The sequence below is a fragment of the Falco peregrinus genome, chromosome 5, assembly GCF_023634155.1.
Source record: "Falco peregrinus isolate bFalPer1 chromosome 5, bFalPer1.pri, whole genome shotgun sequence".
Lineage (NCBI taxonomy): Eukaryota > Metazoa > Chordata > Aves > Falconiformes > Falconidae > Falco > Falco peregrinus.
The window spans coordinates 13,566,246-13,592,140 of NC_073725.1; the positions used below are offsets into that span (position 1 = coordinate 13,566,246).

General features: G+C 37.9%; 1 protein-coding gene across 2 annotated transcripts in view; it reads right to left on the reverse strand.

The window, feature by feature from the left end:
• Window positions 1–25,895, reverse strand: part of OSBPL10 (oxysterol binding protein like 10) — a 121,163-nt gene that overhangs the window by 38,272 nt on the left and 56,996 nt on the right. Inside the window, exons 5-6 of one of the 2 annotated variants that reach the window (XM_055806993.1) lie at window positions 14,332–14,542; window positions 4,927–5,078 (exon numbers count right to left, since the gene is read on the reverse strand). In XM_055806993.1, coding sequence (XP_055662968.1) covers window positions 4,927–5,078; window positions 14,332–14,542 — 363 coding nt within the window. Of the gene's footprint in view, window positions 1–4,926; window positions 5,082–14,331; window positions 14,543–25,895 lie in introns of both variants that reach the window. The other variant, XM_055806992.1, reaches the window with a different exon arrangement.

Sequence of the window (25,895 nt, forward strand, 5' to 3'; positions counted from 1 at the left end):
GGGAAAGTTCGGGACAGGAAAGCAGAGAGACTACATAGATACCAGATTCACAGGATGGAAATGAGCTGGCATGGCATTTTAAGGCATAAAACCCACATTAAAAGAGCTAAATCACAGAGGTAGCTACAGCATAATTTTTGAAATAATTCTTACCTAAACTGTCAGATCAAAAGAAAATTATTCCTTCCCTCTCAGGTCCCACATAGGAACAGCCTGTTTCCCATTCGTATTTGGCTGTCAGGGAAAGCATTTAGCCTGCAGTTGCATTTTATCATCTCAGAAGGGGAATTCTGACACCCAAAATGACAATTAGTTGAACTGAAATGGTATCTCACACATGGAAAGTGATTCACACCTTTATTCCACTTTGGCACCAAGTTTATTACAACTGAACTTACTATAAGACTCAGTATTTTAAAACTGATCAATTCCACCATTTCTTGAAAAGACTTTCAAAATTATAAACCCATAAATAAAGGAAGCAGAGTCCCCTTTACTGCAGACTGGACACGACATCACAGCCCTGAAGAGTGTACTCTGGCATATTCCATACCAGATTTATCCTGTTCTGTTTTAAGGGGAAAACCCTAAACAGTACCTTGAAATTATAACATAGTCCAAAGGGGTTCACTAGAGGATGCACAAAAGTATTTTATATCAACTCACATCAGGATGGACGATAGTTCTGTTCAGTTCAGGCCTTACCCGTGCTTCCACCTGATGTTTCAGGTGGACAGAGAAAAAAAAATCCAAAAAAGGAAACTAACTTAAACTTGGAGACTTATACAAAAAGAAACACAACGCAACCACAACCCCACAAAAGTGTTTGATCAGCATTTCACTGATGGACATTACTTCTTTCAGTGAAGATAAAAGGCTTTAACTTCACACTATCCTATATGATAACCCTTAAAGAAAACTCATCTGGGAAGATGAAACAACAACATCAAGAAAGGACAACAGGCAAGGAATAGGTAAGAAAATAATCTCTGCCGGGAAATCTTGTATTTTCTGAACTAGTTTAAGAAATATCTCAAATGATAACCCTGCATTTGGAAGTTAGAAACACCCTAAATAACAGAAGAAAATAAACACCAACACATTATCTAAAGAAAAGCATCTTTTGCTGCTATATTATTTCACCAGGGGAGAAACTGTGCATTTCTGAAACCCTGACAGTGTGACAAACCAAAAATAAAGGGTTTATTTTAGTTATCTGCAGCACTGAAACTCAATTCCAGAATTTACTATATCCCTCAAGAATGCTTAAGTATTCAAAGAAAACTGCATCAGATGAACTTTGTTATTCCAAAGGAGAATTATAAAGATCCAGGCTTCTTCGTAAACACAGAAAAAAACACAGCAGAGAGCAAGTCATTGGTGTGTTAATGAAATTGCTAAATGCACTGCTGCTAAGTGTCTACATGCTGTGCTGAGAATTAACACAACTATCATGGAACATTCAGCCACTTGGTCATGTTGCCAGGGCACTGCTGCCACTGGCAGCCTGCTATATGGCAAAGATTCCTCAACAGTCACACACACACACACACCCCCCCAATATAACATCTTTGTTTTCCTTGTAAAATCACTACTGATCCCCCTGCCTAAAATGATCTTTTCCCTATAAACAACATTCTGTGAAACGAGCAGCTGACTCGGTTGTTCCTTAAGGGTAGTAATTTAATGGCTCTTTCTATTTCAGACTACAGGTCAATTCACAATTTCTTCTGTCAGTACATCTACTATATTACGCTGAGCATTAGCCAGAAAGCTCTCTCCAAGTCCATTGGGGAATAGCTTCTAAGAGATAGAGGTCATAAAAAATACATATTTTTTAAAATAAAAATCTAGGCCCAGTCAAAGAAGAAAACAGAATTTGTTCTAATAGCCCCGATAGAGGAATCAGCCCTCTCTTCTCATAACTTCTCTAACAAGAGTCACTTCTTCCAGCAGGTATATTTTGAAAGCTGAGCCCCATTAATACAGTACAAACCTCTTCAGAAATGAGGATCATCCAGTGCCTAGTTTGTTGTTGTTGTTGGTTTTTTTAAAAAAAGAAAATCATTAAGAAAAATAAGCTTCATCTGAATGACACTTGCGAATTTCTCCTTTCTTCTACATCTAAAAGAAACTACCAGATAAATAAAATAAATCAGGGTCTTCAATGTCAAAAAAGTATCAAACAATGACGTCTAGATGCATTTTCTCTTTCTCTGCTGATGCCACCACAGTTATTAACAACAATGTATCTGGACTACAAAACAAGTGGAGTGTGATGATTTGCAGTTGCTTTTATATATAATTACACATACTAAGTAATGACCACACTCAGTGCTTTTATACCTTTGAAAATGAACTGACTACTCAGTGCCAAATGCAGGCTCCTGCCTTAGACACACAACAGGCCAGAATATATTTTAAAATATGCTTAAATCCTGCACACAGAATTGTTAGTGTGTTAAGTCAAACACCTTTGATAACTTAGGGGGGTGTCAGACATCACCTTGTGGGTGACTACCTGGGCCGGATTACCTTACCAGGTTACCCTGCTAAGGATGCCATGTTACTCAAAAGATTTTTCTCTTCTTCAAAACCTGTTTTCTCACCTTCCTTTCTCTAGTCACAACAGCAAGAAACTCCACCTTCCTGTTCAACACTTCGTTCAGCTTTGACAGCTGGGCAGAACCTGCAGCACTCAAGGAAAACTTTGCCTCCTCCTCTCCCAGACAAGGGCCTGACGACAGCAGATGAGAGGTGTAGCCTCTATAACGGGGTAATGACAACCTGCTTGATCTGAAGGTGAATATGAAAACACAAAAGCTCCAACTTATGTTACATGCAAATGTTCACCTCTTCCACAATTCCTGTTTTGTGCTTCAGCCTTCCAATGGGGCACTGGTATCTCACCCAAAATGATCAAAACTGAAAAACTGATCAGCTACGTCTAAAAGAGCACTTCAAACTGAGAACCAACAGTATCAGTCTGGGACAACATGAAGCACACAAGGACTCGGTGAAAAGGAAGACACAGGTCTGGAAAGAGCATCCAGGAATGAACCCTGATTCAGGCCACTTTCTCAGGGCAAAACCAAATTTCTGCTTAATAAACTGCACTACCATAATAAAAATTACACACATGACTCCAGCAGCTTCTTGTTGCTCCACCAATCCACAAACTCCCACTTACTGCTTCTGCCAAAAATGCTATATTCAGCTGAGCTTTTTATAACTTAAAAATCTTATTTCTTCTTTTCCCCACACACACATCTTTCTTCTTTTTTAAGGGCTAGTGCCCCAGGGCCTTCAAACGCAGACTGCTGATTGCAAGACTGCCCACAAAGCACTGGGGATTCTGTACTACAAACAGTGCTGTGCTCCCTTGTTTATATCCACCTCTTAAGAGGGTACTCCCTTCTCAATAAATACTAAGTTCCACAGGCAAAGCAGTACCTGAAGCTACATGCGCAACATCTCTCAGCAAGTGCAGTGGAGGAGACCGGACTTAAAAAAAAATAACTGTCATTTTAAAAAAATCATAAACGGCTAAACTGGACTGCAAAATGACACCCTGAGATGAGTTGTATCAGCTGCTGCTCTTTATGTTTTTGCTTCAAAGCCCATCCTTCCACATCCTATTTGGCTTTACCAGGTGGTCAAGAATAAAAACATCTAGAAAAACTAATGAAACTGCAGTGTATAAGTGAATAAAGTAGAAACTTCCAAAATAATATTCATAGACAGCCTCATCTTAAAAACACACTAAGAACTGCAGTTGGCTTATCTGCAAAAGAAGTTACACAACTTCCTAATAAAAAGTAATTACTGGTAATTTTAACATTGTGATTAATAGACATTAGGTGTCTTATAATAACACTGTTCAAAACAGAATATAAAATTACTTTCTAAGGACAGATCTGAAGAGGACCTAAATAACACATAACATTAAAAAAAAAAATCTGGTTTAACCTTGGGTTTTTTTGAACTATATTCAATTCATGATACTACAAAAGAACTGGGAAAACAAACAGCTTTATTGATATCCCCAGCCATTACACATTTTGTTAAAGGCGGTATGATTAAATTTAGGCCATTCCAGTTGCCAAAAAGCATTCACTAGTAGAAAAGGGTTTCTTCAGCTCTCATAAACTTCTTCCCAGTTCGCCAAGTCTCACGTGCTCTCGGTGCCCTACAATCTGTGGGGTCTCAGAGTGAAGTGTTTTCCTGATGGGCAGCACAGGTAACCGAAGAAGATGGTAGAATCTGGAGAAGTTTGGCATGGTGAGAGACTTTCAGTGCCTGAGATGCCTGACACGCAGCTGTGAGCCTCCTCAAAGAGTCGATGCTTCAGAACTGCCCTTTACCAAGTAAATGCCACAAAAGCACAAATCAACAGGCTGGCGCAGGAAGATGTGGACAAGTTCTGCCCGTAATCACTTAACAGAAAAAGGGGTCAGAAAACAATATGGTTTTTCAACTCAAAGAATAATCAGCTACACTCAAGAGACACCCAAGAGCAAAGAGCGACATGGAAGGAGGAAGTAGCAAGCAAATGTTGTGGTCCTAGTGCCTCCTGTCTGTCTCAAACCAGTATAAAAAACAAATAGCATTTTCTGTCACCAGAAGACAGAAATATGTACTGACAGTCTTATGACTAGAAAAGAGACTGTACCCTTGCCGTAGTCCACTGTCCGAAGTACCTCACAGAAGCAGAAGCACACAACAATATCATCAATGTATTTTTCTAGCTTTTAGCGTGCACTTTTGCATGAAACTTAGCATTTTCACAACTGATTTCAAACAAAGGGGATACTATAAAGAAAAAAGTAATTGATGAAAGGATCCACCACTGTACATGGTTTTCATCTAGCCAATGTCAAGTCTCAGATACAACAGAAATGGTCTATAGAGACATAGTATGCTTACCTCTGTATTTGGTTGTAGTGCCTGTCCGTCCTGGGCTGCAGATGGTACTATTGCCCATGTAATGTTGGCACTAGCAGATGATAGGGAGCTGAGGGCACCATTTTTCAGTTGCTCTGCAGAGTGTGACTTGGGTCCAGGCCATCCCAGGATACCTTCTGAAGCAGAAAATTGGTGTCAACTTACAAGAAACAGATTACAGATTTGTTCTGTTCATCTCATCATTCTACTAATATAAATGAACTGCTATTTCTTCTCTGCTTCCATGCACAGTCTTACTCTAGTAACAAAAATACTCAGCATCTTCTATGTCAATTTATCTGTGATAATATTTTAAAAAAAAAGAAAGTCAATGAAGGAAGTTTTTTAAATGTTAGTCCTACCACCAGACAGAATTAAACATAAATACTATATAATCTGTCACATCTTGGTAATTGAGCAAGTATTCCCTGTCCACTGTTTTCATAATTACAAAAGTTATACAAGTAAACCTTCCATTTCTTCTGTCTGAAATCAGAGTTTTAAGCTTAGCAGCTGTATTTTATTTCTGTCTGTACTATTAAAAGCTCTTTCTAGATTAAGCGCTAAAATGCTTTACTGGTCCCAGGGCCACAGTTTAAAAGAGGTCTCATTAGAAAGATACACATTAAACATGAATCAAACGGAACTAGACATCAGAACAAACCTTATTTCTGGGGTACCTGATTTCCAGGATGGGCCAGTATTTAAGGATGCCAAGACAGACAGAACAATCAGCTAAGGCGACCACACAGTTGTTCCTCCCTTACTGCTCCAAATCACAGTATCAACAATCAAATCAGTAGCCCTCAGCATTGCGCTTAAATTTCAACTATTAATTACACATTACTATAAAATGCAGAGATACAGATAAGAAAATTGCAGCTCTTCAGTCTTTACCATAATTTATATATGAAAATACAATTAGTGGCACAGGGAGGATCACCTTTTCTCATTACTGACAACTTTTAAGATGACCCAAATCAACACAAAGTACATTAAAGAACATGCAATTTCTCCTCTCCATACCACCAGGAGTTACCAGAGGTTGCCTCCTAATTAAAGCAAACAGTTTGATCTGGTGAAGTCATGCTGTGTACTATTTATTATATTGACACATATTTAAAAATGGGCCACGAATCCTATAGCTGACCTCTTACCAAATTCTGAAGAGAAAATAATTATAGAACATTCAGTAAAATGAGACTTTTTATATTTTCCATAAAATGGAAACATTTTATTTTCCATAAAATGGAAGTTATGATGACATGACAAATCTTCATTCTACTTGCTTAGTGTGATTTTTGTAGCTAAGTATAACATTATTTTCAAATATCTGAATTTTTCAAACAGTGAAAAAAATCCAGCTTTTTTTTTTTTAATGTCTACTGCACACAACTCCTCAGATTTCCCACTGCCAAAGGAAGAACAACACTGTGGCTCTGCTGTCAGACCACGTATTGCAAAGCTTTTTGGGTTTCAACGACTCTGAGGACTATGCCTGTAGATGTTACAAGTCCCAGTAGAGTTATATGAATCATACGAGAGTAAATGCAAGTATCAAACAAAAGGTCATTTTCTTGGATTGGGCTCTACACATTGGACCTACACATCAGGAAGTTAACACCTGCCCCCATTCCAAAGATGTGAGTTAAATCAACACATGATCTTGGTATACATGGCAAGGAATGGACAGCACAGTGACTGTAGTCATAGTATGTCTTTGCTTGCTCCTCAGGTCTTGAGCAATCTGCTGCTAGGAAAAAAGAATAATCCCAGATCCCTCAAAACAAGCTCCGATTCAGAAGATAACCTGAAGATTGTTTTGGCAGATCCAAAATGGATTCTTGCTGCATGGGAGGAAGGAAGGATGCCATCAGCATGAACAATAAAATTAAATTGTAAAATTTCAAATAAAAATGTTAGTTTGACAGAATACACACATCTGTAAAACATTTTTTTTTTTTTTTTTTTTACTTTTTGATGTTAATTGGGGGGGTGGAGGGGGGTGGGGGGGGTGGTGTGTGAAGCAAGAAGTTAAAATGAACTTGTTTTCATTTTTGAATAGTCACACTGAGTTTTATGGAGCATGCCTGTGCTTCTTGCTCTTTGTTACTTTGTAGTAACAATCCATTTTTCTATATCTCCTTGTCAAAACAGCTGAATACTGGATTTTTGCTGCTATTTTCCTATTACATAGGTACTGAAAAAAAAAGGTAAAATTTTGAACTGACTTCTCTTTATGCCAATCTTTGAAAATAAGTCATCCAATCATTTCCTTGGGTTATCCATTTTCTCTCTGCACACACAATCTGTTTGGCCATCATTGTAAACACTTTTTTTAAAATTCATTTTTTAAAAAAACTAATTTCTGTAAATAAGCACAAGAAAAAGCTCCTACCTGAATAAATACCTCGCTTCAGGAGAAATTTTTAAGCATGAGCGCTTACTTCACCATCACTTACACATTTTTAAAAACACTATTCTGTTTCCCCATTCAATACAAACACACTGTAAAAAGACTATTTACTTCATCTTTCTCCACACATATTAGAGACTCTCTTACAGAAATAGAAACTGTTAGAACTAGGCAAGCACATTTTTCTACCCATCCCAAGGGCAATGCTACCCTCACAAAACTACAAAACTTGTCAGCTTCATCGATTTCCAAACAGATCTTAACACATTATGACCTAGCCAACACCAACAGGATGCCTAGAGTTAAGGTCGAAAGGATAAACCACATCTATTTCCCCAACACCTCTGCATATGAGAAAAATTGTTTTGTTAAATTCTGTCTGCCTGGAACTTGGCTACTTTACAGATGAGACATACGCAATAAAAGACACTAGTCATACACTAGTCATACGCTACAGAAACCTAAATAAATAAAAAGTCAGCTCTCTGAACAAGTTACAAAAATTCCATGCCTAGTTTCAAAGTGCCATCAGGGAACCTCTGATGATCTTTAATCTATAAATCTTATTCTGAGATGTCAGCATTTTCGTATCATTCCAAGGGAGTTGCCATATACCTAATATAGCAGCCTACTTTTCAGGCAAAAGCGAAGTATGAAGAGAGAATTCATCAGGAAATCTTAAAATCACTTAAGATCAGAATACAATCTCTATATAGAAGGTGAAAGGACACAACAACATAGCTCCTACTTCACTCACATTGCTAGCTGTGCATCCAAAACATTCTCATCTGCAGTAGCAAGACATTACTCATCACAAAATAGTACAGAAATTGTTCTCTATCCTGTATCAGATCAAATAATTTTATTGGAATTTACTCTCTGCAGACTAAGCTGCCATTTGTAAACAACCTGATCCACTCTAATGGAGTCACCATCTTTGCCACTTTATGGCACTCAATTTTCTATCACTATTTCAATTCCTGTTCTTTTAAAGACTTCAAGAAGAAGGAAAAAAATATATACAAATTAAACATACTATGAAAAAGAAAAGTTCATCCTCAGAGTTGGATAATAACAGGAAGAAACTGCTGTCACTGTTTTCTTAAGCCAGATTTTTGCTCTGTTCTCAGTCACAGCCATAGGCAGCTGACAGAAGGGTATACAATTCTTATTTTAATACATTTCATAATTCTAAAGAAATTCTCCAGAAAGGCAGTCACAAATGATATAAAAGCATTCACAGCTACAGAACTACTTTACTATTTGCTTTAATACTATGCAAAGCACTATACTAATTAAAATAAATTAAATCATTTCTATTTTATTATATATAATTATTTATTATATATATTATATATATAATAAATAAAATTAAAATAAAACACCTGTTTCTGCAGTAAACTATGCAAAAAAAAGAGATCAGCCAGATCTCTTCTACCTGCACAGTGTTAGATCTGTGGTTCCAAGAGTGAAAACCCAAGCCCAATTCCTCTGAAGTTCAGTGCACATGTACACACAAAAAAAGAGAGTTCTTATAGAAAATACCCAAAAATGAGCTGTTTTCCCTGCTTCCACTCAACAGCGATTTCCCCTGCGATGAACACGCAGCAGACAAACACACCAAGGCACAGGAGAATGCTTCTACATGTAAGTACAGCATCCAGACACAACCTACTCTCCTTTCCCTACAGCAACGCTCTGGTGCACAAACCCCCATCTATTTCAGAGGGCACAGTACACTGTACCCCACACAAATACCCTCAGGAGAAATGCGTTTCCCTTTCACACAGCAGGAGGGAGGGAAATTCTCCCCAAAGAAAAGGTTTACAGGAGATTTCTTCAGTTAAGCAGTGTTGGTGATTTTGTTTTGTTGGTTCCCATTTTCTAGGTACCTGATGTACTTCAAACTATGTTTTTGCATGATAATCACAGAATCCTAATCACAAAATCATAGAACTGTTTGGGTTGGAAGGCACTTTAAAGAGTAAAAACGTAACTGATGCATGAAATATGCTAAACACCTACCTCAATTCTATAACAAAAACCTTTCTATTTTTAAGTCCTCAGGTCTTGGTTTGCAATCTAAAAAAAACCCACTTGCGCTTTTTCCTGGCACAGCTATAAGCCAACATCTATTGATAAAACTCTTACAGTATAGTGTAACTATACTCTAGCAAATATCCCCTCAATGCAACGGTGGGCCTCGAGGAAAGATGAAGATTAGATCTGGATTCTTTCCCCTGCCAGGGATGGGTGTGACCGTTTTGTGTCTCTGCTGAATCTTGCAGCAGGCTGAACCAGCAACAGCAAGTGGCAGCTGCGTATCTGCTTTTCAGATTAGAAAGACAATGTTGTATTTACTAATGCTGTGCAGGGACTAGAAAATAAGGCTACCTTGCAAAGAAAGAAGAACATACGAGGAATAATGTATTAGCATTTAGATAGAACAGCAAATTGTTTTGGTCATTCTTGACAGAAGCAAGTCTAGCAATGATGCATTTAAGAAAGACATGACTGACCATGCCAGATTTCATGAATTACACCAGTAACAAAGAATTTGTTCTCCTCATTTCTTTCCTCACCCTTCCCTGCCCACAAGGACTGGGGGGTGGGAGGAGTGCTAAGCAAGAAAGAGGAGTCCTCTGCTCATTTTTCTCTCCTGCCATCTCAGCTGCAGGAGAATCCCATTTGTCACCAAACTGAAAGCATTTAGATTTTTTTCTTGTCCATTTATCTTCTCCAAAAAGAAGGAAACAGAGAATCTTCTAAAACCAAGTTCAAGTACATTCCCCGCCCCCACCCCAGCTCCAGATCACCTTCAATCCATTTGCTGTTACGGGAGACAAAATGAGAAGCATTTACACATTCAAATGATCATCACAAAATCCACAGTGAGGAGGGGTTTGTTTTTTTATTTTTAAAAATCATCAAAAAAAGGAGAAACATTCTATTTTACACTTTGGAAAAGTAGCCAAGTGAGAAACAGAAAAATATAGGAGAGAACTCTGTCAGGGAGTGCTTTATTCAGTAAATGAACAGCTAATATGAAACACAGCCTAAAATAATGGATTCATCTGTGCAGGCTGCTACTACAAGACAGGATTCTGTCTGCCAAAACACTAAAATAAAAAAAAACAGAGTTAAAACAACATAAGCTGGTAAAGCTACTTTAAAACAAACATTCAAGTTTGCTCTGTTCACAGTTTGAGAGGGAGGGATGTTAACCATAGCAGTCAATAGGTTCTAGAGACACTCTTGTGCCAAAGACTACACAGGTAGAAAAAATAACACTAAAAGTTTTAAAAGGTTGAAGTGAAGACAAAAGTTTCTTCTCCAAATTTTTATTTTAAAAGGCACCTTTTTTCATGTCTGCATGCTAAATGATCTCAAGCTTGTCACAAGGCACTTAATGCTGATTATCAAATACTCTACATGTACTTAAGCGGTGACATTCTTGGCCAACAAGAAAATCCTTGACATCTTTCTCCCTCTTACAAAACGAGCAAAATTCCCAAACCCAAGAAAGCCTGTATAGATGCAGTCCCTCATCCTCAACTCACAGTGTATGTAACCATCACTTTCAGCTAATATCATCCTTCTCCAGCATATTTTTCAATGTATGAAGAATTTAGCCAGTGATCAATGCACATACCCTTAGTAATGACAGCTGGAAATGAATTTGACGTTATTTTGACTCAAAAGTAGAAACACAGACAGGATTTTGTGTTACCGACTGTTCTTGTTAACACACTTCTAAAATCAAGCACTAACAAAAAAAAAAAATCACAAGAGCCCTTTCTCAAATCTTCAGAGTGGAAATAAAACATGTATTGACTATTCTTCAAGACAAGATTGAAGACTTCAATTTAATCTTCATGTCTGCTTGTAGGCTTGAGGTCTAAGACTGACAACTCATGAGAAACATGAAAATGAAAAAAAATAAATCCTGTCATTCTTGAACTACTCCCATGACAAAGTGTACCATAAAAATATTTAAAGTCAAGACCCTACACAATCCTAGATTCCTGGTAAGATTCCACTAAACTGAATGCCACGCTGCTTTCTTCCTACTCACATTACTGGAAAACAAAGCAATAAAAATATTACATCAAAGGAAGGGAGACATTTTGTTTCTGTTTAAAACAATAAAGGTATGTAAGCCTGTTTAAAACATCTACTACAGAGGAACATACAGCTTTTAAGCTAACAAGAGTAATTTTCACCTGACAGTATCAACAGGCATTCATTAAGGTCATCTTTTGGTTGCACCTTCTGGATATGAAATTAAACAAATTCACCTGGAGGACACAGAATCGAAATGAGATTTATCATCTCTCAGAATTAGTTTTCTAGGGGATTACTTAAAGGCATTGGTCTGATTAGGTATGAGTTTATGCAGCTTTGATGACTCAAACTCTACCGACTCAGCAGAAATGTTAAGTCTTTCAAAGTACGCCTGCGTAAGATTAAGTGCGTAGGAAAATCAGTAATCAAGATTTGTAGGCCAGGTTCTTTCAGGCAACTGTGTTGTGTAACAAGGCCTGGGGAAAACGTTTCACAGACTCTTTCAGTCAGGGAGAAGGGACTAAGTATCTTAGCAGCTTTTAGTTCCCTTCTTTTTTCTTTTTCTTTCTTTTAAATGACATACCGAAGAATAAGCACACTGAAGAGTTAACTGTTTGCATTCAGGTTCTCTCAGTTACACCAAAGATGCTGGTGTGAACCAGAATTTTGATTCCTTGAAAGATTCTTGTACAAGTTTAAAGTCTTAGGAGAAACAAACAAAAATACTTACTAAATTTTATTAAGAATTTTATAGTTGTGGCTTTCCACTCTTTTCCAAAAAATATGGGATTCCCTTTCCACAATTACTAATGTTATGCTTGCTTTTCTCTGTTCTTGTGCACAGATTCTCAGAAATCATTATCAAGTCAAAATACAGACAGTGATTTAACAAAATTATTTGGACACAGATTCAAGGATATGTACAACTCATCTATCTCTGGCACTTCACTTGGATCGCATGGACATGAAAAACAACCTTCAGGGACTTTGAAACTAGAAGGTGACTTTTCTCTGAAGGATGCTTTTCATCCTTCCTCCAAACCATTCCCTCCTTTGAAATGAAATTATATCAAAGAAATAAATTAAATGCAATGTATTAAATGCGATACATTACAGATATCCACAAGTTGGTTGGTTGTTTTTTTTTTTTATTTTCTACAAGAAAACAGGATACGGAAAGTAAGAAAAAATTTCATTTCTGTTCCTTTAAGAAATATACCAGAATCAGGAAGCAGGAAAGGCATGATGATATACCATAGTATAGGTGTCAAAGTTTTTACACTCATTTTTTCCAAGAACCCTCTTACTGTCATTTACCTACTTCTCAGCTGACCCTCTCAATGTTTCTATTCTCCCCACAATGGGAATTCTTCAGAAGGCTTCCTACCTAGCTGTCTCAGCAACCCTGAGGGCATATCCTGCCCTGGAGTACACGTACTGTAAGTAAGGACAGGTGGGGGGGATGCTGTTGAAGCACCTGAAGAAAACTTAAAAAGCCACCCCATATCCAGAATTCTGCTGCTGCCGCTCTTTTTGTATCAAGTCCTGCTCCTGCTCTAGACTAGGCAGTGCAGTTTGTGTACAGAAAAAAACTGACCACCCTTTCAGAAGGCTAAAGGTCCAACTTCAGACAATAAAGACAGAGATCTAGAACTAGGTGAAGAAACAGTTGAGCTACGTGGGGACCGAGAGGTTCATGCCTGCACAGCTCAGTGCAGAATCACACTGTTTGACATTTTAGGCTTATAAAAATTTGCCACAGATTTTTTTTTTTTTTTTCTTTTCTCTTTCTTAAATAGCAGCATGAAGAACTCATTCCAGATTTAAAGAAAACCAGACTGGAATAAATCTGCCTCAGCAGCATACTTCCATGTAGAAAACTAGAAATATGATTTTCACTGTAGCATTGTATAATATTAGATGTATTTTTATCAAACAAATTTGTATTGTGATTTCAGTCTTGGAGGGGTGGGCAGAATAAAACCACCAAGCAGTTCTGCACTGGCATTAATACAAGCTTATCTACCTGTTCTCCATGCCTCCCTTTTTTTTTGTCTTGCTGTCTTCTAAACCTGATTTCTCTGACAAGACTTTGGACAACCCCCTCTTTTCCTCCTCTCTTCTGATTTTAATAGATGTCGCAGTTTAATGCCAGCCTGCAGCTAAGCACCACACAGCCACTCACTCCCCACCACCTCCCTTGGTGCGATGGGGAAGAGAATTGGGAAAAAGGCAAAACTCATGGGTTCAGACAATTTAATTAATATAATTAAAAAAAAAGAAATATAATAACAACAACTGTAATGAAAAGGAAAGAGAAGGAGAGAGGAATAAAATCCAAAAGGAAAAAAAAAACCCCAGTGATGCAGAATATAATTGCTCACCACCCCACTGACTGATGCCCAGGCAGACCCTGAGCAGCAAATTCCAAGGCCCTGGCCAACTCCCCTAGTTTTTACACTCAGCGTGACGTTCTATAGTATGGAATATCCCTTTGGCTAGTTCAGGTTAGCTGTCCTGGATGTGTCCCCTCCCAATTTCTTGTGCCACTCCAGCCCTCTTGCTGGCAGGACCCAAGAAATGGAAAAGTCCTTGACTTGGTACAAACTACCTAGGAACAACTAAAAACGTCAGTGTGTTATCAACACTATTCTCATACTAAATCCAAAACACAGCACTGCACCAGCTACTGAAAAGAGAATTAACTCTATCCCAGCCAAACTAGGACAACAGATTTTGCAACTTTTTTTAGACCAAGAAAAAAATTATGATATTTCAGGCTGTAGAAGCCTAAAAACTCCTCACTTCAACTTGTCTCTCTGAGGATGGTTCATTTTGCCTGCTTCAATATCATCATAAAAAATCCTAAAGCACATTAAATAATACCAAAGAGAGCTTGTGCTCACCTGATGACAGTGTCCTGTTATGGTGCTGGCCCACTTGATGCATGCTTTGCTGTAACAGAGTCAGGCATTCTCCAAGGCAGCTCAGGGTGGCAGCAGAGGTAGCTTTTAAAAGCAGCAAGTCCTGATCCAAGGCAGAAAGAGGCCCAGAACTTGGGAGAGCTTCAATGGCTTGTACAAGATTCTTCTGTTGTCCCTCAACTTGGCTCATGATCTGTAAAAGTCCAAAAACATCTGCTGTCATAGGAAATATCACTATGTAGCTGTTAAATTCTTATGGGTTGATATAGTGACTAAATGTGAAGAACTACCACAAATGGATGTTAATGTTCTGATCCAAACATACCATATACTTACCTACAAAAACGAAGGGCTTGAGACTACCAATGGCCTGTAAAAATGTCAAGACTATGTTAGAGAAGAACATCTCTTAAAATAGTAGGTTCATAGTAGGTTTAATAGTGTGACTCATACTTTCTCAAAGTCTTCGTAAAGAAAAGTATGAAAATTCTAGTTCATTCTCCATTATTTATTTAGGCTTAGATTTTCTTTCTTTTTGTATGTGACCTGAGACACCCAAGGAAGCAACGCTTCCCTTCCTCCTCCTTTCCTACATGAAATATCACAGTTTGAGAACGGACATTTTTCATTTCTCAAGCATCAGTAAGGAACTCCTTTTACAGAATAAGGTAACTTTTAAGTTTACAAACATTAGCATAGGATGCAACTTAGAGTACTTATTTACTATCAGATATGAATACCAGCTGCAGGGAGAAAGTTAATCTGTTTCTAGATTTGGACCATCCAGATGAAGATGAAATGCGTGCTTGTATAGCAGACAACAACGTTATTTGAGCAGGCTGTTCTTTAACACAAATTGGCAAGCTTCCAAAATCCTTCCTAAAGCCAAAAGAAAAAGGACATGTTTAAAATTTCTCTGTTTCTACAACCTGTAGGAAATTATACATGCACATGACAAGCCTCTTTTCTTACACTTACCTTGCAAAAAACTTCTTGCAAAACCTTAAAGGTTCAGTTTTGAGGTATTCAAAGCTTTCAGAAAAAATATCTGAAGACTTTGTAAGCAACAAAGATTCAAGCTCCATTTGCCCAAGCTACTATACTGTAAAAATGTATTATGAACTCATGACTTTTTTATTATCATGATTTTATTTTCAAAGTACGGTGTGCTTCCTGTATCCTCCCTATGCTGTGGTAAATAAACTGATTTTAAAAGTATACATTGAGTTCACTGAAAAGCAAGAAAGGAAACTGAACTCAAAGATGCAAATAACCATCCTTGCACACAAGTTAAGTAGAATTAGGTGAAAACCTGTTGTTGCAAGGTTAGTAAGGAAATGTAGCTAAATGTCTTGCTGAAGGTTACAATAATGACATTTTCATAGTCAACACTTGAAACAGAGGCCAAAGCTTCAGCAGAAGCCACAGACAATTTTAATTTCCTTTGACAGAAAACAAGATCAGTCAGAAGGTGACACAGACCACCATAATATGCAGCTTTAGGGACATGCTAGAAGCCCAGGCAGTGCTCTGCTTTAAGAAGTCACACACCATGTGACTGAGCTCCACAGCACAGACAGAGGATTGCTTCGAAGCTAAAACAAAAACATCACAGACACACACTCACGCAAATATTCCTCCCCCAGGAAAAGAGCTCAGGAAGGCAAATTAAAGGAACGGCTAAGAGGAAAAAAAAAAAAATCATCTTCTCCCTGGAAGGTTGCACATTATAATTGCATGGAAAACTGCTTCTTTCCTTTTCCCATCCTGAATAAGATTGTGAAGTCAAAAACTTGATATTCTCATGCTTCACATTAACAGAGATGTTCTATTTTCACTTAAGTGACTAGCTTTCCTACCCTCCTTTTTCTTTTTTTTTTTTTTTTTTTTTGAGTAACAGTTTACCTTTCCAAATGTTTGCCTCCACAGGAAATAAAATCCAAAATAAAACTTTGCAAACTTCAAACATTTTCATTTGTCCCTCCCCCTTAATAACGGGCAACTGTATTCTTCTGCAGCTAAGACAGGAGCCTAAGATAAACTGACCAGAGAGCTTAAGAAACATTTGGAAAATTAACTGAGTGTCTGCATCTATCACCCAGACCAAAGCTTTACAGGCTTTCGTCAACTATATCCATCTGAGATTAGGAGAAATTTAAATAAAATCAATGATTTATTCTTCCTTTATCCAAAATAAGGTATTGCTTTGAGTCTCACTATTTTCTAGCTGACTTAAGACCATTTAAACCAGCTTTTTTTGACTCATCCTTTTTGTGCTACCTAGCTTCATTCATGTTATAGCTATGACACCAGCAGCTATTCTACAGACCTGGCAAAGCAGAAGACACCAGGAACAGTAACTTCTGCGTAGGTTTCAAAGTATTAGAACTGCTGATTTGTTACTGCTTGAGCACAGACCAACACCACTCTGTTTAAGGTGCTGAATGAACAGAACAGAAAGGAAGAACCTACCCTTATCCTAAAGCGTCACAGAACAACTCTGTGGCAAAAGGGGAAGGAAATAACATATATTACTGAAATAATGGAACTTTTTTTACATGCTTGCCAATATATTTTTTTTTAAGTAATTGACAAAATATTTTAAAAGAGTTTTAAGTGTGGTTGCTCCCAAAAAAGGTAAATCAAAGAGCAGCTAACATAAAAAAAGCAAACCATGCAAGACAAAACTCATTACACACATTAACCCTTAAAAGGACAGACACTAGGCCTTGCAGCTACAGCATCACCCTCTAGCTTACTTGCGACCTGCTTTTTCCTGTCTCAGGGGGAGATGAGGCAGAGCGCTTGATTTATCAGCACTCTAAACTCATTTCAAAATCAGAATGAAAAGCTTTGATTTTGCGAAAGTTAAATTGTAACTTTCATTTTTCAAAGAGAAACAACTTACTTAATTTTGAACGACTTTGCTTTTACACATGGTTATTTTAATACCTTACAGCTCTCCATCCTCCCTATTTGCAAATACAGACAGCTCAAAGTAGTATTGTCTGTTTTACAACAGCGAAGAATATTTGTCACCATTTCCTCACAAAATCTCAACCTGCTTATCTTTCCACTCTTGTTTCAGCTTTGGTACCCCGTCTTCACCTACAAATAGCTCCTTATAATATGGAAAAGAAACTATATATACCCACAAATGCATTCAAACTTCAGAAACATGGCTCTGGGCTAGATATAAAATAGAAAAACTGAAAGAAATATCAGGACTACATGTATTAAAAGGAATTATATGCACGCATATAACTAGCACTTGTAGGCCTGCATTTAACTAACTGCAAAAAGTTCAGTATGAGGAAGCCTCAGGCTGGGAAGAGACCAGCTCATATGCATGGTTTGCTCCTTTCTCCACCTTCACCAGGAGAACAAGCACACCACATTATGTGTTCCCTATTTAAGAGCTGCTGCTGAAGCCAGAAGGAGATTCATTCCTTTTAACCTGCCAGAAATTCTCAGGTATTGTCCGTATTCTTGTAGTGGGATGACCTTGGCTGGATGCCAGGTGCCCACCAAGCCGCTCTATCATTCCCCCTCCTCAACTGGGCAGAGGGAGAAAACATACAACGGAAGGCTCATGAATCAAAATAAGGACAGGGAGCGATCACTCACCAATTACCATCATGGGCAAAACAGACCTGACTTGGGAAAATTAATTTATTTTATTACCAATCAAAATCTGAGTAGGGTAATAAGAAAATAAAACCAAACCTTAAAACACTTTCCCCCCACCCCTCCCTAACTCCAGAGGTGCTACCACCATTGCTGACGGGCTCAGCCTTGGCCAGCGGCAGGTCCATCTTGGAGCCAGCTGGCATTGCCTCTATGGGACATGGGGGAAGCTTCTAGCAGCTTCTCATAGAAGCCACCCCTGTAGCCCTCCCACTACCAAAACCTTGCCATGCAAACCCAATACAATTCTCCCAAATAACACTACCCTCAAAGAAACCTGCCACCCAATGACACCCTCACAGAAGACAGAATGCAACGGGAATAATCTCTGATGTTTTCCTCAGCAGGTCATCCACTCCCTACCATGTGCTTCAAAACAGCCAATTCAAGGCTTCTGTGGCTGCCTGCTTCCTCCTCTTCCCGGCTGATCTTAAAATCCTGCATGATTGCTTTCCCTGCTTGCCACAGCAACTGCTAAATACTCCTTCACAGCTGGAATTGCACCTTCTGGATCCTCCTGTTGTGATCCCACTGCCAATCATGATGTATGGTACCAAACGGTTATGAGACAACATCCCAAACAAGCGTGTAAGAAATTACTCTGTTCTTGGGTTCACCCCCACAGTACGTGAAAGTTAGGCAGAAAAAGCTGTGAGATACATTCCTTTGCAACCCTAGGGTATTTCAGACATACTAAGAAGAAACAACACTCTTTCATACAGTAAATAAGCAAAAATTAGTTGTTAGAAATTAATTTAAGAAATAATAATGAAAACCTGAAGTGCTGATTTCTGAGCTAAAAGAAAAAAACTACAGTAATTCAATATTTTATTAAAATACTAGATGATATATTAACCTTTCCCATCAGAGAAAAAAAAAAATCTTAAAAAACTTGAATGTCATTTTTTATTTAAGGCTTCAATTTATTTCTGAAATGAGAAAGAGGGAGATTCCCAATTATTAAGTATAAGAATGAACCCTCTGGTAAAGATTTGTCCTGCCATCCTCAAAGGTAAATAGAAACTTCAAAGGAAGAAAACTGAATAGCCACACCTGAATGGAAGGGCATGACTACTTTTGACATTATTTTATTTACACTGGAAATGCTCTTGTTATCCAGACTCCAGGACTAACAGGCCTAAGTCTGTCTGTCCAGCCCAGACAGCTATTATGATAATCAAAACATCTTTCTCTGTAGAATTACTGATCCTACAGGATTTCACTGAACCAACACAGTTAAGCCACATACCGAACTACCTGATCCACAGCTGTTTCAGGGGCATCATCCATGACACAGTGATTTCCACCTCCCTGAAGCACAGGAAGAATGACTTTAGCCATATTACCTCAAAGGGCAAGCAGACACTCTCCGTTTGTCATACAGGCCTTGTAGAGCTGGCCAAGAAAACAAGTAATGTCACCAATCCTGTCTTTCTGTATAATGATATCAATGGCTTCACACCTTCCTGCTCTTCTTCTGGAATATAAAACCTGTAGAAGATTCTTCAGACCTCCCCAGCCACAACCTGATACACACATGAGCAATTTAAATTTTAACATACGGAATTTTTCTTTTTTGGTATTGATCTTGACACATATTCAAATCCTTTTATATTATTAACTATTAAGATACGCCTACCAATTTGTATGAAAAAATCCAAAACACTCCAAAGGAAAAGAAAAATATTCTTTTAGCACTGAGAACCCACAGAAATTCTGTATTGTCAAGTTCCTCTGTGACATACTGGAAATCATTCATCAAGGAGACATTCGGCTCCATCAGTTAATAACACTTTTTCTCTGCTGTAGTATTCTCTGGGCACCACCACTAGCAGCGTATTGTCTGCCTACTTCTCTCTAGGCAATTCTTCTGAAAGATTGAATGCAGTGATTTTTATTTTTAAACCCTTTCCATTGCTGACTGCATGCAAGTTGAACACAATTATTAAAAACATGGGAAAATAAACAACACTGCTTATATGAAAAACAGAGCATCTGTAAAAATAAACAGTTCTGTGGGAAAAGCTTTAGACTTTTAAATAGTAACAGAAATGCAATATGGATCACTTTCTTACTAAGTTGGCTTGCCCTTGTGAGACGTTTACTGCCTTCAAAGGCTTGGAAATAGCCAGTTTGCTTTTTCACTTTCGGAGGGTTTTGTTGGTTGGTTTGTTGGTGTTTTTTTAAAAATTAATTGTTATATGAAAACACAGTATCTCCCTCTCTCTTTCTATTACATACACATATACAGTTTCTGGAACTATTAGTTTTAGACAAAAGCACTAAAACAAAAGGATATTGGAAAAAGACACGAGACCAGCTTTTCAAACCACCTTAGAATAAGTCATAAGGGGTATGAGTCAGGACCTTGGTTCTCATTGTTAAACAAGCATATACCACAGGGATTTGGTTCTTTTCTTGTAACATAAAACACGGCTTTTCTTAAAAGCAAAAGCAGATAAGTGACAGAAGAGAAGAAAGTCCACACACAAAAAATAAAAACCTTCGAAGACATTGTAAACCCAATGCGTTGAGTTGCCATCTAAACATAATATAGTCATCAATTCTGACCTTGAGCAAGGACTCCCATTGCAATCTTGACCTGTATATCATCAACACCACCACAAACAGTCATATTGTAAAAATTAAAAGTTAAACCAGACAACCAATACATGTAAAAGTAAAATATATAAATACACATGTACCAAATATGTATCAAAATGTGAGATATAGATACCTGGAACTCCATTGTCACTAATCATACTAGTCATTAATTTGACACACTAGCTACCAATTCAGATCAAGTTCACAATTCTCACTTAGCATTACCATGAAACTTCCCTGCTTTCAACTATTTGTTCTGAAAAAGGAAAGAGCATAAACATACATGCAAAAAGACTACTGCAAATACTGTTAATCACCAGCTCAAAAGGTACACCTCTCCAACTGAGAAGTCTGACAAATTAAGGTAAATCCTACAACTGCAGTAAAAGTGATCTTTTCTTTATTTCCCCAATTTAATGCATTTTTATTTTGAGTTAAGCATTTATACCTAACCACTGCAGAGCAAGAGAATTTTTGCCTTGGCTTAACTTCCAAAAAGTCTTCTCAAACTACTCAAGGTCACCTGTTATGTGCATGTTACTACTTGACAAAATAAGTTTTCTGATAAGGATTTATAGACTTCTCCCTCTTCTTCAGTAAAGTCACATCCATAAATCTTTTAATGGGATTCCATCAACAGCATGCAAGCTAGGAAGGCAAAATTACAGCTTAATATATAACTAAAGTGAAAGAGATATACACAAGGTTACTGCAATATGTAACACAAATCTCTTATAAAGAGAATTCTGCATTTCAGCCTTAAAAGCGTGTAATGTAGAAACACGTACAAGACCAGATGACCACAAGCATGCTTAAGTTCACAAGAAACGTATCTGTACACTTCGCTTACTATAAAACCTTGTCTTTTGACAAAAAAAGAACCTCCCTGAGCTGCAAACAGAAGTAAATTCTACCCACAAAGCTTCGGTCTGGATCAAGACCCACAGTAGCCTCTGTGAACATTACTATGCTAATGAGAAAAAGTATTTTAAGAAAGGATCCTAGAACATACCACGTGAGATACTCTGAAAGTATCTTGGAAAGATGGAACCAGATAATGACATCCATATCAATTGCCCCTTCTTGATTACTGCTTCCTTCCCATTACAGAGAACAAGCACTTAATTTTCCATTGTTGTCACCTCAGGGTAGCAGCTGGCTTGACCTCAATTATTTTAAAGAAGCAAACAATGAACAGTAAAATTGGAATTACTTGTTATATAATAGTTATTAAGGCTTAGACACATACATCCTAGCAATAAAGCTTCAAAGGAGCAAGTTAATTTTCACTTGGCATCTAATTTGCAGACAGAAACACAAAAGGTGACGGAACAAACAGAACTATACCTCTGACAATCAGGATGGCAGCTAATCACCATTTCTTTTCTTTTCAGTCCTTGCCTCTGCTTTCACAATTCTATTTCTTCCCTCGGAGGAGAATGAGAATAAGCTCCCCCCACCCCCATCTGCTATTTTGTTCTCATTTCTTTAACCAGGAATCCACATAATGTCTGTTAAGGGAACAACTGAAAAGCAAGTTGCTACCTTATCTTCATTGTCTCGGCTAACAAAACATTATTTCCTTCGGGGTTTTGCTTTGGCTTTTTTTGCTCAGCCTTCTCATCGGCACTCCACAGGGTGGTTCCTTGTGAGGAAAACGTTACAGAACAGAGAGCAAATATCATTAGGATTGATTCTAAATACCAAGTCTAAGACAACCAGGAGAAAAACAGGTGCGGAGGAGGCAGTCCAGCTCAATTGTTTCCCGCTCTTAGCTACTCTTTCCAATCTGCTGTTTCCATTGATGATGATGCTGTTCCATTGGTCGCCATCAGCACCTTCAGTGGCTATGAGATCTGCAGGGACCTCAGCACAGGATTTACATGCCAGGGAGAAGCTGTTATTTACCAACTCCTGTCATACAATTTTTAAATTGGCTAGTTAATTTATTATACATGTGATCCTTTGCTCCATTCTTTACACATTCATTTCCTATTTTTTATTTTTAAATTCTGTAAGTTCAACACTTGCTGCATATTACTCACAACATACTATCATTCTGTTTTGTGAAGACAACATTCATTCATCATTTGATGGACTACAGACTTGCTCATTGGTCTGCTGTCCAGTAGCTTACTAGTCTCACCACTAAACTCCCTTGCAGTTAGTTGCACAGCTATAATAATCACACTTAGTACTTTGTAGGTCTGCAAACTATTGCTTTAGCCCATAAGGTTGTTGGATTTGGGGGAAGGAGGAAAAAGGGAAGAAGGGTCTTTTTTGCTGATGGGTTTTAGAAGTCTTAAATTTTCCTTCCAGTACCAAAGGAGGAAAAGTAATCTACCTTCCCAAGAAATTCTCAGTCTGTTGCACCTCAAATATACGGGAGGAAGCTCCTCCTTTCCTTCAGTGCTTCAAAACAGGCAGAAGCTCAGCAAGAAAAGAAGCTGAATTAACTACCTGTTTTACAAAAATATCTCTTTGTTCAGAATAACGAAAGACAGATCTATCTTCAAATACTGAAGAGCTATGACATCTGTAATTGTCCATGTTCTCTGGGACTTTATACAGACATTTTATTTGGATACAAAACACTCCCAAGGACAACCTGACTGTCCACTGTGAGTTTCTACAGAATTCTGCTTCTTACATCAGGCAAATAGAGAGACATCAGAGAGGTTCACAGTCGTTGCAACACATGTTAGTAGTGAGGTTCTAGCAGTTCTGGCAGGACCCCTGAGAATATCTCCAGAAACTCAGCAAAACAGCTCACCTACTTCAGGCCAAAAGAAATCAGATCCTTCTCTTTGCTACCTCAGGCAGACTCCTTATGACACTTCTTTATGACCACAATTCCAGACTTAAGGTTAAATTAAGGTTAAATTCATGCTCTCTGTACTCAATCTGTCCTCCCCACCTGAGAAATGTTAGTGAATGACAGAAAGGCAACAAGGAGTGGGGCAGAGCAGTGTTAAGAGAAATTACAGAAAAGACCTTGCGTCCACAGAGTTGAAGTAGGATGAAGAGTTCAAATACTGTCAGAGTGTTCTAGCAGATGGACAATTTTGCATTTTCTAAACTAGAGAATGCTTTTAATCTTAATCAATACTCTAAGATATTCAGCTTTCCTTGAATGGTTTCATATTTTATGTCTGTAAAAAAAAACAAACACCAAAACCAAACAAACCCCTCAACAACAACAAAGCAGCCCCACACTACTTCTCCTGTCATCATCAAAAATTTGCTAGTTACTCTGAGAATTCCTTCTTGCTGCTTAAGATCTGAAGAGAACACTTCTCCCTTCCACACCAACATAAACATCAGGTTCTTCTCACTGTAGAAGAGAGTGATATACAAACAAACCAAAGTACTAAAACACTAGATGAAAATAAAATTCTTCTGATAGTGTCAGCTATCTTAAAGAGTCTTACACGGAGATACTGCACAAGCTTTTTAGTGAGAGCTGGCTGCCATAATAAATACTCAAATGAAAGCATGGTTCAGACAAACTCTATCCATAAGCACTACTTCTCCCTACAAAGAGGGAGTGGGCTATACACTTTCTGCAAAATGATCAGTACCAATCTAGCACGGGTCATTTTGCTACTGGAGGGAGATGTCTGGGGATCAGGGTCTATTGCAGGAGACATGACATTTTCTTTTTCACCTGTTGCGTTAAGAGTTCCATGACATTTGCTACCAGTATAAGGCTGTACTAAAACACAACTACTAAGTGCTAAGTTCCCCCCACCGTGAGCTCTTTACTTCAGCATTTGCTAATCTACCTGCTATATTAACCATATCCTATTAACAGTCACCTACTGAGACTTACTATTTACTATCAAAGATGATTCAAGGGGAGCGGGGTGTTGGGATCTTGAGGTAAAACCACAGAGAAGAGAAAAAGCAGACAGTGGCTGCCAAGGTTATTTCCCCCACCCCAAGTTGCTTCCAGCAACCCAGAACCAGAAATAAGAGAAGCAAAAGGAAGGAGAGAACACAACTTTATATATGCATATAAAATAGAACAATTGAATTCTGTTTTACACGTAGAATTAAGTGACTGTTTTGAAGGTATACCAAAGCTGGAGAGTGAATTCCCTTAAATCCGACTGCACTCCAGCTCCTTTGGGAACCTACCACTTACTTAAAATTTAATGAAATATTTTAATAACTGTAAAGAGTAATCTTAGCTTCTCTGCAATTGCTTAAGAAAATGAATGCCACAGCGGTCTCTGAATGTAGCTGTCATATGCACTGTGTTATCCCTAATTTAAAAATTGCCATTTATTAAATGACTGAAAATTAACATCTTTGCAAATACTCAATGACTATTAAACTACAGCCTGGAAAAACAATTTAATAAAAAGAAACCATGTTTGCATCATTTATATTTTTCAGATGGAGGCATCAGAAATAATGAGCCAAGTTCACTCTTGACATAACCTGCACAGACAGTGTAATTTTAGTAGAACATTTGCTCTACAATTCCCACAGCAACCTTAATTCTCCCTGCCTGTGTATCAGGAATCCAGGATGACTTAACGTTTGCATAAATACAAAATCAAATGCACAGAACAAGGTGCACTCTTAGTGACCTTAAAGATATTGCAAAGGCAAGGTAAAAATTCACAGAACACAAGTGTATTCAGCTCATGTTTATGTGATTTAGTAACTATCGGTTTATAGTATTAGAATAATTTACATTTCCTCATCACCAAAGTGAGACAGTTAATGCTACTTACTGAGTAATTTTTATAAGCACACACACATTTACTACTTCGGAATGTATTAGACTGACACTCCCAGAGATTCAAGGATCCCCTGAGGAGACATGTTTTTACTGATCTTCGCAGTACTAACTTGAGACAGAATAAACAGATGTAGGAGATGAGGCTTCTATAGCCAAGTCAAAGAACCTCCAAAGGAACTGCTACAGAAAATACCAAATAATTTCATCTGTTCTTCATGTTCTCAATTCATTTTTTGCCTATAAGGATATGGAGAGCAGCCAATCACACCAAAAATTGCTGTACAGCCAGAAGAACATTACTGCATGCTTGCGCTGGTATTTTTATACTGTACAAGGAACACATATTTCTAGAACTGGGGCCAATACCCATTCAGAAGAAAGTGCAATGATAAGATCTGCAGCTGCCCCTTTTAGCCCTCAGGTTTGAAACTGGTTTATACTGTTACAGGTTTAATAATAGAATCATTTAGGTTGGAACAAACCTTTGACGACATCAAGTCCA